The 14,249-nt window shown below is 37.2% G+C and overlaps 1 protein-coding gene across 2 annotated transcripts in view; it reads right to left on the bottom strand.

Annotated features, from left to right (window-relative positions):
* Positions 1-14,249, bottom strand: part of PIK3C3 (phosphatidylinositol 3-kinase catalytic subunit type 3) — a 145,585-nt gene that overhangs the window by 12,183 nt on the left and 119,153 nt on the right. For both annotated transcript variants that reach the window (XR_014295789.1, XM_082641434.1), the window contains exon 22: positions 6,239-6,407. Coding sequence is in view for 1 of the 2 variants with exons in the window: in XM_082641434.1 (XP_082497560.1) it covers positions 6,239-6,407 (169 nt within the window). In the remaining variant the exon portion in view is untranslated. The remainder of the gene's footprint in view (positions 1-6,238; positions 6,408-14,249) is intronic.

Here is a 14,249-nt window from a genome sequence, read left to right as displayed (position 1 = left end):
ACAACAGTGAGAGGCCCATGTAACACACACACACACACACAAAAAGAATGTGAGCTTATTCACCAGCTGTCTCAATGAAAAGCAAGCCTTGAAAACATATCTTATTCTAGGGTCTTGATATAATGCCATTTCTAGGTCCCCCACTAGGGAACACACTTTTGGAATAACCATCTAATAATGACAATTTTTCACTCTTTAGTAAGTATATTATTTTTAGAAGGGATCTAAGGGGAATCTGCTTTATACCATTAATTAGCATTACTAAGCAATGAAGATCCGTCTTTGCTCAATGCTGATAAGAATCTGCTACCTTAAGACTACCTCAGTATGTCATGGGTAAATGAGTCAAAGGGAAATAGTGTGATTTCACTAATCATTCATAAATATCCTCTAGGGACACTAATCCCACCATCTTCGAAAATATAGTGACTGGTCTGGATATAAGCAACCCTAAACGGAGGAGAAAACAGCTCGTACTCTTCTACACTAAAAATGTGCAAGATATCTACATAATTTCACCTTTGGAGTATGCTGGCCCCTGTAGGAACTAAAGGTTTATCCTCATCAATCATCAAACTTTTCATCCTCCTCCAAACAAGAGGAAAGAATGTTACTATTCCAAATCTCATTTCCAGGAGTGCAGCCATGTGGGGAAAGGTATAATTAAGTGTACGCTGGGTGCAACCCACCTCCTGCTCCAGAACACTCTCCCCTTGGACAGTTATGCCCTGAGCGGCCCTGCAGCACTGTAGTGATAAAAGGAGGTTCAGGTTTGACTTTGGGGATGTATGTAAGTGAAGAAAGCTTTGGTTTTAGGCAATGAAGGTTTCTAGCTGGTCTCGGTAGAAGTGTCAACACAAGTGCCTTGCATTGTCTTCTCTAGGGGATGGAAGTCAGGACTTTAGGTTATGCAGAACCTTTATTCCAGCCACCTACTTATCCATGATATAAAAAAGTACATAAAAACTAATACTTGAACTGTAATGATAATAGAACTTGTAGACAAAAATGACTATCCATATGAACCTCAAATTATCTATTTCATCATTTTTGAATTTTATATTACCCATGAAAATCAGGCACTATAATGAAAAAATTCTACCTTGATATAATCTTCTAATCAAATTAGGTCCTAACTCAATTATACTCTTTTAAAAAAAAGTATGATGATAGCTAAACAGCTTGAACTTATAGTTTTAAAAGTTACTGATTTCCTTGTGGGAAATGATAAAAAGCATGTCACAGCTTATTCCGTTTCTACTCACATAATAATTTTATTCATTCAACCAACACACATATATTGAGTTCTCACTCTAAACACTGTTCTAGGCACTATGGGTATAGTGGTGAACTGAACAAACAAGGTCTCTACATACTCATGAAGCTCACATTCTGGAGGAGGGTGGGGACTCACACAATAAACTGACAAAGAAGATAATTTCATGAGTGCTTGACTGACAAAAGATTTTTAAAAATAAAGAAAAAACAGCAAAATGGGTCAAAGACTGATGGGGTGGGGAGAAAAGTCATCTTAGGGAGGTATGATTTTATTCTAACTGTACTGAAATAAGTGAGTTTAAAGAGTAGAGTGACATACTCAGATATGCATTTTGTAAAAGCCCACACTGGCTATCTTGTGGGGAAAAAGAATGGAGGAAGGGAAACTATTTTACAGATGTCCAGGTGGAAAAGAAATAATATGGACATTATCAGGCTATATTTTGGAGATGGACTGGATATCACTTGCTTCAAGATGGCTTCAATGAAGTGGAGAATAGAGGACCTGAATGTCACCAAGGATTTAGTCTACATGGGGAACTATGGTTATTTATCAAAATTAAAAAAAAAATGAATGAAAGAAGAACAGGATTTGGGGCAGGGAATCAAGAGTTCCATTTTAGACACATATTGAGTTTGAGATCCCTACTACATTCTTAGTAGAGATGTCAAGTAGGCAGTTAGACATATTTCAGAGGAGATAATAGGGCTGGTGGTAATAGTTTGGAATCATCAGCGTTTGGATCCTATTTAAAGTCACAAGTCTAGATGTAAATGCTTAAGGAGAGAGTTTAGGGGAAAAAGATCCAGAACTCTTTATACCGATATGGAACTTGTAGATAGTTTAATATATAGAGGTAAGGCAGAAGAGGGAAGGTATCAGCAAAGAAGCAGGAGTGACCAGTAAGGCAAAAAGAAAATAGAGGAGTAGGTTACACCAAATAAAAGAAATGTTTTTAGGAACAAAGACATGGTCAACTGTGTCAAAGCTTCTAGGAAGCAAAAGTGGCCACTGGATTTGGAATAGGTAATTGTTTATTTTGATAAAATTAGTTTCAATAGCAGAGTAGGACTGGAAGACTTACTGGAGAAGCATGAAGGAAGAAAGGAGGCTAGTAAGTGAAAAGTGGGGGATCAAGATTTTGGAGGGGTAAATTTACTACTGATGAGAGGGAGTGGCCAAGGTTGGCTTTACATGTGGAGGACACAGCCCTGAGATGGTCCGGTCATGGCTGGACCATTCATGCAGGTGTTGAAGTCACAGCAGCAGGCCTGAAGAAGACAAAGTTTTCAATGAATGAAAATGACAGGGAAATAGGCAGTTGATGGTCAGCAGTAGGTAATTCATCTGATTTCACGGTGTGTGTCTATGCTTTCCTTCTTTAAGAAGGCAAGGGAAGAAATGGTTCGGAAGTGGCATTAGGGAGCAAAAAGGGCACCAGACCCTTCTCTAACCTCTGTGGTATGTAGGAAATAGAAATAGAGAAAAGGGTCCACTGAGAAGGCTTATAAGGACTGGTGTCAGTAGGATACAACCAACTGCTACATATTATGTTACGAAAAAATAATATTCTTTCAATGAACCCTGAATTATTCATACTCTGTTTTGTTGACTATATAGGGTTTGTCCCAACCTTGCCATAGGGGAATCTAAGGAATCTAACACAGGGTAACACAGGGAGAGGAATACAAGGTTCAGGTTTTTTTTTTTTTTGCGATATGCGGGCCTCTCACTGTTGTGGCCTCTCCCGTTGCGGAGCACAGGCTCCAGACACGCAGGCTCAGCAGCCATGGTTCACGGGCCCAGCCGCTCCGAGGCATGTGGGATCTTCCCGGACCGGGGCACGAACCCGTATCCCCTGCATCAGCAGGCAGACTCTCAACCACTGCACCACCAGGGAAGCCCCAAGGTTCAGTTTTGAAAGGGATATTTCAAAGTATATCCCATACCTGGCTGCCCATTAAATTCACTTGGGAAGCTTCTTTGAAAATACCAATGCCTGGGCCAAATCCCAGACCAATTAAATCTGATGGGGCTCAGAATTGTTTTGGTCCCCCCCAGCCCACAAAGAACCCCAGATGATTCTAATGGTCAGCCAGGATCTATGTTAAAACGTCTGCCTTTATGGAAGCATGTGTGTTCCTTTTGTAAAAGGCAAATATTAATGTTTTCTCCATTATCTGCTGGTATACATATAACCACCCATGCTTCTATTATTATGGCAAAGGGAAACAATGTAAATAAATATAAAATGGAATATTCTATAAGACGCTTAAACATCCAATTACTTTGTGGATAATCTGTTACTACCTTAACTGTATTAATCTTTTACATCTGTTGCCATTAACCTGCATTTTCCATTTAAGACAGAACCACTTACACAAAACAGAAATTATATATTAGTCATTCAAATGCTATCCAGAAACAGAAAGGTTACCAGAAATCTTTAAAGCCATTATCAAAAGAAAATACAAGGTTAAGTTTAAAAAAATGATAGAGTGGGAAAAGTGGGCAAAACCAAGTCTAGACAAAGATGTAAGGATGGATGTGATATAAATTAGATTTTTAAAAAGGAGTAGGTTAAGTACAGAGTTCAAGAAGAATGTACTCTTTCTCATACCCATGTTTATGCCAACCACCATGCTACTCACTGGGTATACAAAGATGGTCTAAATTTTTCAGTAAAAACCTTCAGTACTAAGAATAAAAAGCATTAACTACAACAAGCGAGGTTCTTAACAGCATTTCAGACGTCTTGTTTCCCCTACAATCTATCCATTTTGCATGCAACAAATATCAGAGTAGAATCCTATAAAAATATTTATTTAACAAGTGTACTACTTCTAGAAGGGAAAACAATGAGATTAATGATGAAAAGTAGTGTGATCAATAGATTCACTGCTGTTTGGTGACTAGGCAAACATCCTCTAAGACAATGTAAGAACTTTGCTTGATACAGCAAAATGCATTCCAAATTTCAATATTTTTACTGAAAAGTTTAGGCCCTCTTTGTATCATGTCTAGCATGGTGTTTGGTGTAAACATGGATTAAGAGAAGTTATGTTTTCCTTGAACACTTAATATTTAAAATGTCTTAGCATTACTAAAGAGTTGCCATAAGAGTATTCAAAAAATAAATTTTCCAATTTATTATTGGTATAACAATGTATCTTGTTATATGAAAATCACACCATAAAGTGTGTTCCGGCATCTGTACAAGTAACATTCATAACTTAATTCAAAAGGGACAGCTCTGTTTGTGGTCCACAGCTTATTCAATGATTTCTTGTTGATCAGCAATCAACAAACACCATGAAAAGAACACAGTTGGTCACACCTAAAAATTCTAATAATAAGCGTGTCAAATATCCTTACCTCCAAACAAATTTCTGGCTATCTGGTTAATTCTTATGTCCTAAGAGAAATTTTTACTAACTGAACCATATTTTAAAATACAACATTAAAAAATAAATGTTTATCAAAATATTAGGGTCTAGCTAATCTTAACAGTGAAATTTTTGAAAATAAAAAAATAAAACAATTTCATGAAGACTTAACATAAAGTGAGGTAGATAAATCTCTTTATGATTTTTCTTAGTAGTGAGGAAAGTTAACTTCTGGCTCTGTACTAATAATCTGCCTCTATTTTCTCATTTTGCTGAATTGCTACTAATCCATTATCAATGACAGTTTATAAGACACGTTGTTTTCTTTCTGCTTTCAATAAGATAGGGCACCTTTGACATTTCTCTAGTTATAATTGCATACCATCTTGTCTGCCTCCTCACTGAGATCACCATAGTTTCATCTAGCTTTCTGTAGGCTCTATTTTAAATTAAAAATCCTAGGTATTAAAGTGGAACTTTCATCTCTGAAAGTGCTTCTGCATCACCAGGCACCCATCTTCTCATTATTCCTTTAGCATTTCTGGAGAGTAAAACTGAGCCACTCTACCACTCAAAGGATAATAATGCAGCTGTTTGTGAAATGTACATTAAAGTTTGTGACCTGTGATCGAGACTGAGTTAACAGTGAAGGCCTATTGAGCCATTGCAAAGATGAAACCTTATTAATATAGGACTGCCATTCACCTGGGACCAGTAGTATCAACATCACCAGGGAACATGGACTCACTCCAGATGTGATGCAGAACTGTTCGTACAAATACTGAAGGTTCTTATTAAACATACGTATACTGTCTATAAACTGAGGTTACAAAGACAGAAAAGACAGGGTCCACATGCATAGGCAACTCACTTCTACTGGTTACATATTCATCTGGAAGAGCATACAGGTGTCTCCTGAGCTGGGATTTTTCTGGTAGACTAAGAATATTCATTTTGCATAGTTAAGTTGAAAATGGAGTTAGAATAAAATGATCCATCATTTTTGACTAACCATCAGAGCCATGTCCTGAATTTAACAAACATGACTTTTAATTTATCTTTTTCCTGATGATACATGATGTCTAGTCCTAAGGAAATTTGGATGAAGGAAGGAGAGATATAGTGGCCTTGTAGAAAAAGGGATAGAGAAAAAATCAACATTTTTTTTAAGCAGAATGACTGATGAGGTGCTGAAGAGAGACAAAATCATATGTAACGTTTATTCTTCAATTGTTTCGGAATGCTCCAAACTAAGGCTGATGAAAGTGCTAAAAAATAAAAATTATTTGACTAATCACTCCAAGTGAGCTAAATGCTTCATTCTTGTGTAATGCCAGCTTCCCACTTGGTGGGATTTAGCAGTCAAATAATTAGTGAGAAAGCAAGAAACTGTCTTTTGCCTTTGATATCAGACGGTTCATCAAAAGAGTCATCAAATGTACACTAACTAATACTGCTGTCTGTGTCATTCTAAAAAGAGTGATGCTAAAGAATGTATACATTTGAACAAATATTTTTCTTACTCTGTGAAATGAATTTACCAAAATTCTCTACGTCAAGCAAATCAACTTACCTTCGAAGGTGGAGAAAAGCTGTGTAACACTGTTTTCGGAACTCTTGGTACTGTTCGCTCTGTGTGCCCCCCATTCCTTCCACCATTTCTTTATTCAGCTTCATAGGAGGAGGAAGAGGCTTTGGATCCCGACCCAAAATATATCCAAAGTCTATGTGGAAGAGTTTGCCTGGATGTTGATAAGAAACTCATTTGTTTCCAGAATTTTATATTAAGGAACTGGGAAATAGATATGTCATACAATTGGTAAAGCAGTGTCTCTTCATAAAGAATATTAGTTCATGACGAAGTCTATTAAATTGTTTAATCCTGTATCCCCAGGCTAGGGAGGGGCCTTCAGAGCATATTTTATTTCCCTTCAGCCCACATTAATTTTGATGAAACTATACTTAGAATCATCCCACAGTAATATTTTAAAATTTAAATCCTACTTTTAGATCTCCAGAACCAAAGATGGCTAAAGCCTGGACAACTTTTAAAGGTATTAGTAGAAATTAGTATCTTGTAGCAAATTTCTTATGCTAAAGGAAGATCACTTCTTTAAGTATTCCTGAGATGAATCCTTCCTTTAACTTATCACTCTTCTCCCCACCTTCAAAAACATCCCCCAAATTTCAAATTATATTGTTAGCTTCATTTGAATCATTTCCAACTAATCTGTGTCACTCATTAGCTGCAGACTAGGAAACCAAGCACAGTATTCACCTCTGCCAAGGGCTGAATACAGCTATAGTGCCCATGAAGACAAACCCTTGAGCAGTCATCTAAACTCGTAGGTCACATATGTAAGAATGTGACTGATCATTCACTTTAGAGAATGATTCACCACTGAATTCATAAAGCATCTTTTGATTTACAAGTAGGTATAAAGTAGGCATACATTATAACACAAAAAGTAACACCCTGGATTCTACAATCTAAGTACCACCAAGGCAAGGACTTATGCATTTTGTATATTGCTGTTTCCCCAGCCTCAGAATAGTTTCTAGCATATACTAAGCACTCATTGTTGAATGAAGAAATGGACTCCCTCTTGCAAGAACACCAGAATCACAACTAGCTACTGGACAATCATCGACAGGAAGACGCTGGAACAAACCAAAAAAGATACTCCATATCCAAAGACAAAGGAGAAGCCACAGTGAGACGGTAGGAGGGGTGTAATCACAGTAAAATCAAATCCCGTAACTGGTGGGTGGGTGACTCACAGACTGGAGAACACTTATACCCAGAAGTCCACCCACTGGAGTGAAGGTTCGGAGCCCCACGTCAGGCTTCCCAACCTGGGGGTCTGGCAAGGGGAGGAGGAATTCCTAGAGAATCAGACTTTGAAGTCTAGTGGGATTTGATTGCAGGACTTCAACAGGACTGGGGGAAACAGAGACTGCACTCTTGGAGGGCACACACAAAGTGTGCATCAGGACCCAGGGGAAGGAGCAGTGACCCTAGGGTGACTGAACCAGACCTACCTGCTAGGGTTGGAGGGTCTCCTGCAGAGGCAGGGGGGTGGCTGTGGCTCACCATGGATACAAGGACACTGGCAGCAGAAGTTCTGTGAAGTACTCCTTGGCATGAGCCCTCCCAGAGTCCACCATTAGCACCACAAAAGAGCCTAGGTAGGCTCCAGTGTTGGGTCGCCTCAGGCCAAACAACCAACAGGGAGGGAACCCAGGCCCACCCATCAGCAGAAAAGTGGATTAAAGTTTTACTGAGCTCTGCCCACCAGAGCAACAGTCAGCTCTATCCACCACCAGTTTCTCCCATCAACTGTCTTAGATAGCCTCATCCACCAGAGGGCAGACAGCAGAAGCAAGAAGAACTACAATCTTGCAGCCAGTGGAACAAAAACCACATTCACAGTAAGACAGACAAGATGAAAAGGCAGAGGGCTATGTACCAGATGAAGGAACAAGATAAAACACAAGAAAAACAACTAAATGAAGTGGATATAGGCAACCTTCCAGAAAAAGAATTCAGAATAATGATAGTGAAGATGATCCAGGACCTCAGAAAAAGGATGGAGGCAAAGATCGAGAAGATGCAAGAAATGTTTAACAAAGACCTAGAAGAATTAAAGAACAAACAAACAGAGATGAGCAATACAATAACTGAAATGAAAACTGCACTAGAAGGAATCAAGAACAGAACAACTGAGGCAGAAGAATGGATAAGTGACCTGGAAGACAGAATGGTAGAATTCACTGTTGTGGAACAGAAAAAAGAAAAAAGAATGAAAAGAAATGAAAACAGCCTAAGAGACCTCTGGGACAACATTAAATGCAACAATATTCACATTATAAGGGTCCCAGAAGGAGAAGAGAGAGAGAAAGGAGCAAAAAAAAAAATATTTGAAGAGATTATAGTCGAAAACTTCCCTAACATGGGAAAGGAAATAGCCACCCAAGTTCAGTAAGCACAGAGAGTTCCATACAGGATAACCCCAAGGAGAAACACACTGAGACACACAGTAATCAAATTGGCAAAAATTAAAGACAAAAATTATTGAAAACAGCAAGGGAAAAACTACAAATAACATATAAGGGAACTCCCATAAGGTTAACAGCTGATTTCTCAGCAGAAACTCTACAAGCCAGAAGGGAGTGGCATGATATACTTAAAGTAATCAAAGGGAAGAACCTACAACCAAGATTACTCTACCAGCAAGGATATCATTCAGATTTGATGAAGAAATCAAAAGCTTTACAGACAAGCAAAAGCTAAGAGAATTCAGCACCACCAAGCCAGCTCTACAACAAATGCTAAATGAACTTCTCTAAGTGGGAAACACAAGAGAAGAAAGGACCTACAAAACAAACCCAAAACAATTAAGAAAATGGTCATAGGAACATACATATCGATAATTACCTTAAATGTGAATGGATTAAATGCTCCAACAAAAAGACACAGGCTTGCTGAATGGATACAAAACAAGACCCATCTACATGCTGTCTACAAGAGACCCTACTTCAGATCTAGGGACACATACAGACTGAAAGGGAGGGGATGAAATAGATATTCCTTGCAAATGGAAATTTTGTTCCCCTGCACCATCATCAATGTAACTATTGCACTGAATACCAGTTTTCTATTTATCAAAATTATCTTTTTTTTTAAGATATACCAGGTTTAAAATATTCTGTTCAAACTGGAGAATTGGTTAAAGTCTTATAGGGGAGCAAAACTTGCCACCCAAAAATGTCTTTCTGACATGAAAATTATTTTTGAGCTGAAACCAATCAAGGCCCAAAAGGACAAAACTTGACCTTCCCCCAGCTACCTAAACAATGTCAGTAGAGGATCTGTTCCAGGAAGGGACCTATCACCATAGATTAATTATAGTATGAACTATGTATGCAGACAGGGAGGAACCTAGCGAAGTTTGTTAAAAATTCCTTTGTGTCCTATTGTCTCTGCATGGCGTAGCAAACATTTACCAAACATTTGCTTTTCTATCTCCTTGTCAACGGTCTCTCCCGCTTTGAGGTCCCAAACCACTATCCCCAACATCCTCCTTAGTCTTTAGCAAAAGATGGTATTTAAGGTGAGGGTTTCAGCCATTTTGGTGAGTTATTCACAGTTTTTCTAGGTCTCTCCCATATTCACGTTAGTAAACTTTAGTTTTTCTCCTATTAATCTGTCAATAATCTCATCTCAATTTAGTTCTTAGACCACCCAGAAGAAACTAGAAGGGTAGAGGAAAATTTCTTCCTCCCCAATAGTCTCTTAAGAATTTTTTTAAATGGATATATCTAGTATAGTAAATGACAAATGACGGAGGTGAAATGAGAAGGAATTCTAATTAGATACAGATAGCAAGGAGCCTGTGGAGAATTGAAAAGTGGTTTTGTCTCCCCACCCCAAAAAACAAAGGCAGTAAAAGGTTGGCTAAAAGTTTCCTCTAGCTCACACTAGGGCTACCTAAATCAGCATGTTTGGCAAGCAGTTATTAATGAGGCTCCTACCTCACCTATTTCTATCAAAACACTTTAGCTGAGGTGTATATTGAAATTATTTGTTCACTCCTCTTTCTCCCCAACACTAAACTTTTAATGAACCATTAAGAGTCTTATAATCAAGAACCTTGTTCCATTTATTTTTGTTATAGTCCTGAAACCCAGGATAATGCCTAGCATACAGGAGCATGCAATGTGGCTATTCTGCATTTATTTAACCAATGACATCTCAATTTCACCTTTACAGCTTAGACAACTTTTTTTTTTTTTTTTTTTTTTTTTTTGCGGTACGCGGGCCTCTCACTGTTGCGGCCTCTCCCGCTGTGGAGCACAGGCTCCGGATGCGCCATGGCTCACGGGCCCAGCTGCTCCGCGGCATGTGGGATCTTCCCGGACCGGGGCACGAACCCGTGTCCCCTGCATCGGCAGGCGGACTCTCAACCACTGCGCCACCAGGGAAGCCCTTAGACAACTTTTAATAACATTACTGGTGTGAGAAATTTTCTTCTAGAAACCTGATAGTTCTTATAGACATTGTCATGTTTTAAAATTTTTGTGTCTTCATTTCTGTGAAGATCTATAATGAAATTAATAAAGGCTGAGTCTGGATCATCTGGATGCTACCTTACTACTTAATACTGTCTTATGATTTCAGTGTTTTTGACTGGGTTGGTATCAAACAGCAAAGCTAATTTAATTGTTGCAGGCTAATACTAACAGAAGCAGAGTACCTTGAAAATTAAATTACAGCATCCGGAATAAATGGAGGTTATGAAGCAGTTCAAGCAGAGGAAAGTAGTGTAAGAATATTAGCATGGGACAGGACATTAACAGCACTCTGAATTGAAACTCACACTATATTATCTATACCATATTCACACTAGCAAGTGGCAGTTTAGTTTCAGTATTCCTTTGTCTGTCACATTAATATTGTTAGGTTAAATTTTGCTAGTTTGTAACATTATTATCTTATAAATCTGTTTGTATTTTACAGTTATGTATGAGTAGATGCATAGTAAGTTAAGATCAGATTTTATGTTGTACATATTTAAGATTATAAAATGTAATATGTCAACACAGGGGGTTTCATTTCTGTTTAAAACAGTCCTACGTATTACTCTTGATTGAAAAACACATTTTCAGAATTCCAAAATGCACTTCAGGGTCTCTAAACACAATGAAATCAGTATTTTTGGAAGTTCACAGACTTCACCAATTTCCCAAGGGAAGTCCAAGATTCCCAAAAGAAGATCAGTTTTGGAATAAGTAATCTGAAAATTTGGTACTTACTGGGAAAGCACCATCTCCTAATCTCTTAAGGTTCAAGGGAGGATGCGATCATTGAATTTTTCATGATTTGGTGAAAAGTTCATGATCAATTTCTGTTAAAGGTTTCACTGCCTTCAGCTAAACACATATCCTCTGTTCAACTAAGCTAAGCACTTCATTTTCTGCTTATTTTCATCCTGGACTTCCCATTTATTATCTACCTTGTTAGACAAATACCATTCTACCCTTCAAGAGGTTAAGAAATTAGAAGCTTACAATATCGTAGGTACAGATAAACCTTTCTGAGTTTTATTTATTTAAATAATGTTCTGTTATCAATATATTTCCTACTGATACCCACCACTTGAGCAGAGAACCTATTTGACCAACCTTTGATTCAAAACTGCTACCCTTAATAAATCATGTATCGAATGGTATCAACCATCACACGGAGTTTATTTAATGGGCTTGGTGCTTTTTAATAGGAAACCTAGCCCCGCTTTTCTTCATTTCCTAACAGGCATTACTGGAATTCCAATGTCATCTATGTATCACTGCCTCCAAATGAAGAGTATACCTTCTATCCTTCTTGTAAGAAAATTCTCAAAGGACAGGATTACTACTTAATTATAAGGCATAAAAGATTCAGTATCTAACTATGAAACCATTACTATGCTTTGCAAGTTCAAAGAGGAATGTATTTTGAAAAGAGGCTATCAACGTTTTAAGAAAATTTATCGTCATACCAAAGGGAATGGCTTTTTTTAAACTTAATATCTGTAAATTAAACTTTTAAGAATTTTTAAAATGCACTTCAAGAAATTAAAATAACTGTTAAAAAATTCAGGGAATGTGGTCTTATTCAAATCTATTACATTAAATAGTCAAGGGGTGAAGTGTACATAAAACAAACTTAATGTTGACTGTAACTACCTCCTTTTGTCCCTGCCTTGCAATATAAAGGGAATAAGAGGTGTTAATTAAATTTTCCTGTTATTTACATAAGTGACAAGAATGTATTTTTAAAATTGTAGTTGAAGACATTTGTAGTTCTTGGATTAAAGAGACTAGATACTGCCAAAATTAATAGTATTTAGTGGTAGAGTTTCTTTCTTTCTTTTTTTTTAATTTCCCTTTTGTCTATTTAATAATTAAATGAAACCAATCTCAAAACTGTACTTATTCCATTTTTTCACTGCTGCTTATTCCTTCTACTTGACTCTCTCCTGTAATCTCTCCTATAAACCAGACTCTAATTTTTTGAAAATCCCACACAATTCTCAAATTCAAAAATTTTTCCCTGCCACTCTACTCCCCAGTAAGTTTCCCACTCTCAATTTTTTTATATATAACCTGACATTTTATTTTTTTCCCAAAAATGCCTTTATTTCTTACATGAATGTTATATCTTTCCTGTTGCCCTACCACAAAACCTAGAAAAAAAGAAGACTGTGAATAACTATTTATTGATATGATGGAACTTATATTTTAGAATTAAAAATGCTCCCTACACCTACACTCCCACTGCTCCCAACACTTATTAGTTAAACCCTTATGATATACTTGGTTAGAGGTATTTTCATTTATAGTTAAAAAGTATAGTAATGAGGAAATATTTTTCAAAACTAGTTTTTGAGTAACAAAGTACAATAAGTCATACATAAGTACAGATTAGCATAGATATTCCAATCACCTAAATGTTTCACATAATTTATTATCACTTCACATTCAATTGTTAAGATGGCTTCTTATAAACAGGGATAACATTAAGCTAACTAATGAAAAGGGGGCAAAACCATGTCTACTTAGTATCTCTGATTATATAGTCTATTTCCATTCAAGAAAAACGAATATTTAACTATTAAATATGTTCATTTTTCCTACAGTCATTAAAACAAAGTTTTTTTCCCTGAAACATTCTTTTCTTCTAGAGAACTGTTTTAATGTCTGAAGCAGAACAGTAATTAACCCTTTGAAGATGAAAAACAATGGCCTTCAAAAAGCAATTCTAAAAGATCATGGTCTCAGGACCCTTTATACTCTTAAAAATTATTCAGGACCCCAAAAAAAGCCTTAGTTGGACTACCTATATTGATATTTCCTACATTTGAAATTGAAACTGAGACATTTAAAAAAATATTAATTAGCTTAAAAATAACAATTCAATAACGTTTTAACATACATCTGTTTTCTATTAATAATAACTACTTTCCAAAACAAAATATAATTAATGAGAAGAGTGGCACTGCCTTACATTTTGCACATCTTTTTATATTTATTTATTTTGCCGTACGCGGGCCTCACACTGTTGTGGCCTCTCCCGTCGCGGAGCACAGGCTCCGGACGCGCAGGCTCAGCGGCCATGGCTCACGGGCCCCAGCCGCTCTGCGGCATGTGGGATCTTCCCGGACCGGGGCACTAACCTGTGTCCCCTGAATTGGAAGGCAGACTCTCAACCACTGCGCCACCAGGGAAGCCCTGCACATCTTTTTAATGTCTGGCTTAATAGGAGAAACTGGATTCTCATATTTGCTTCTTCTTTCAATCTATTATGATATATTGTTTTGACTGAAGTGAAAGAACCAAGCCTCTAAATAGAAATGGATTTTAAAAGGGGAGAAGAATATTAATAACCTTTTCGAGAATTACTGATAGTTTTCTTTGTTATTAAAACAAATTCTCAGGCCCTACCATACCTATTAAATCAAAAACTCTGAGCCTAGGGCCCAGAAATCTGTATTTTAACTGGCTCTCTTGATGATCCTAATATACTCAGAAGCTTGAGGACT

The sequence above is a fragment of the Mesoplodon mirus genome, assembly GCF_964341445.2.
Source record: "Mesoplodon mirus genome assembly, chromosome: 13".
In the NCBI taxonomy this organism is placed as follows: domain Eukaryota; kingdom Metazoa; phylum Chordata; class Mammalia; order Artiodactyla; family Ziphiidae; genus Mesoplodon; species Mesoplodon mirus.
Note: the sequence above shows the minus strand (reverse complement) of the source record. Positions and strands in the feature narration are given on the sequence as shown.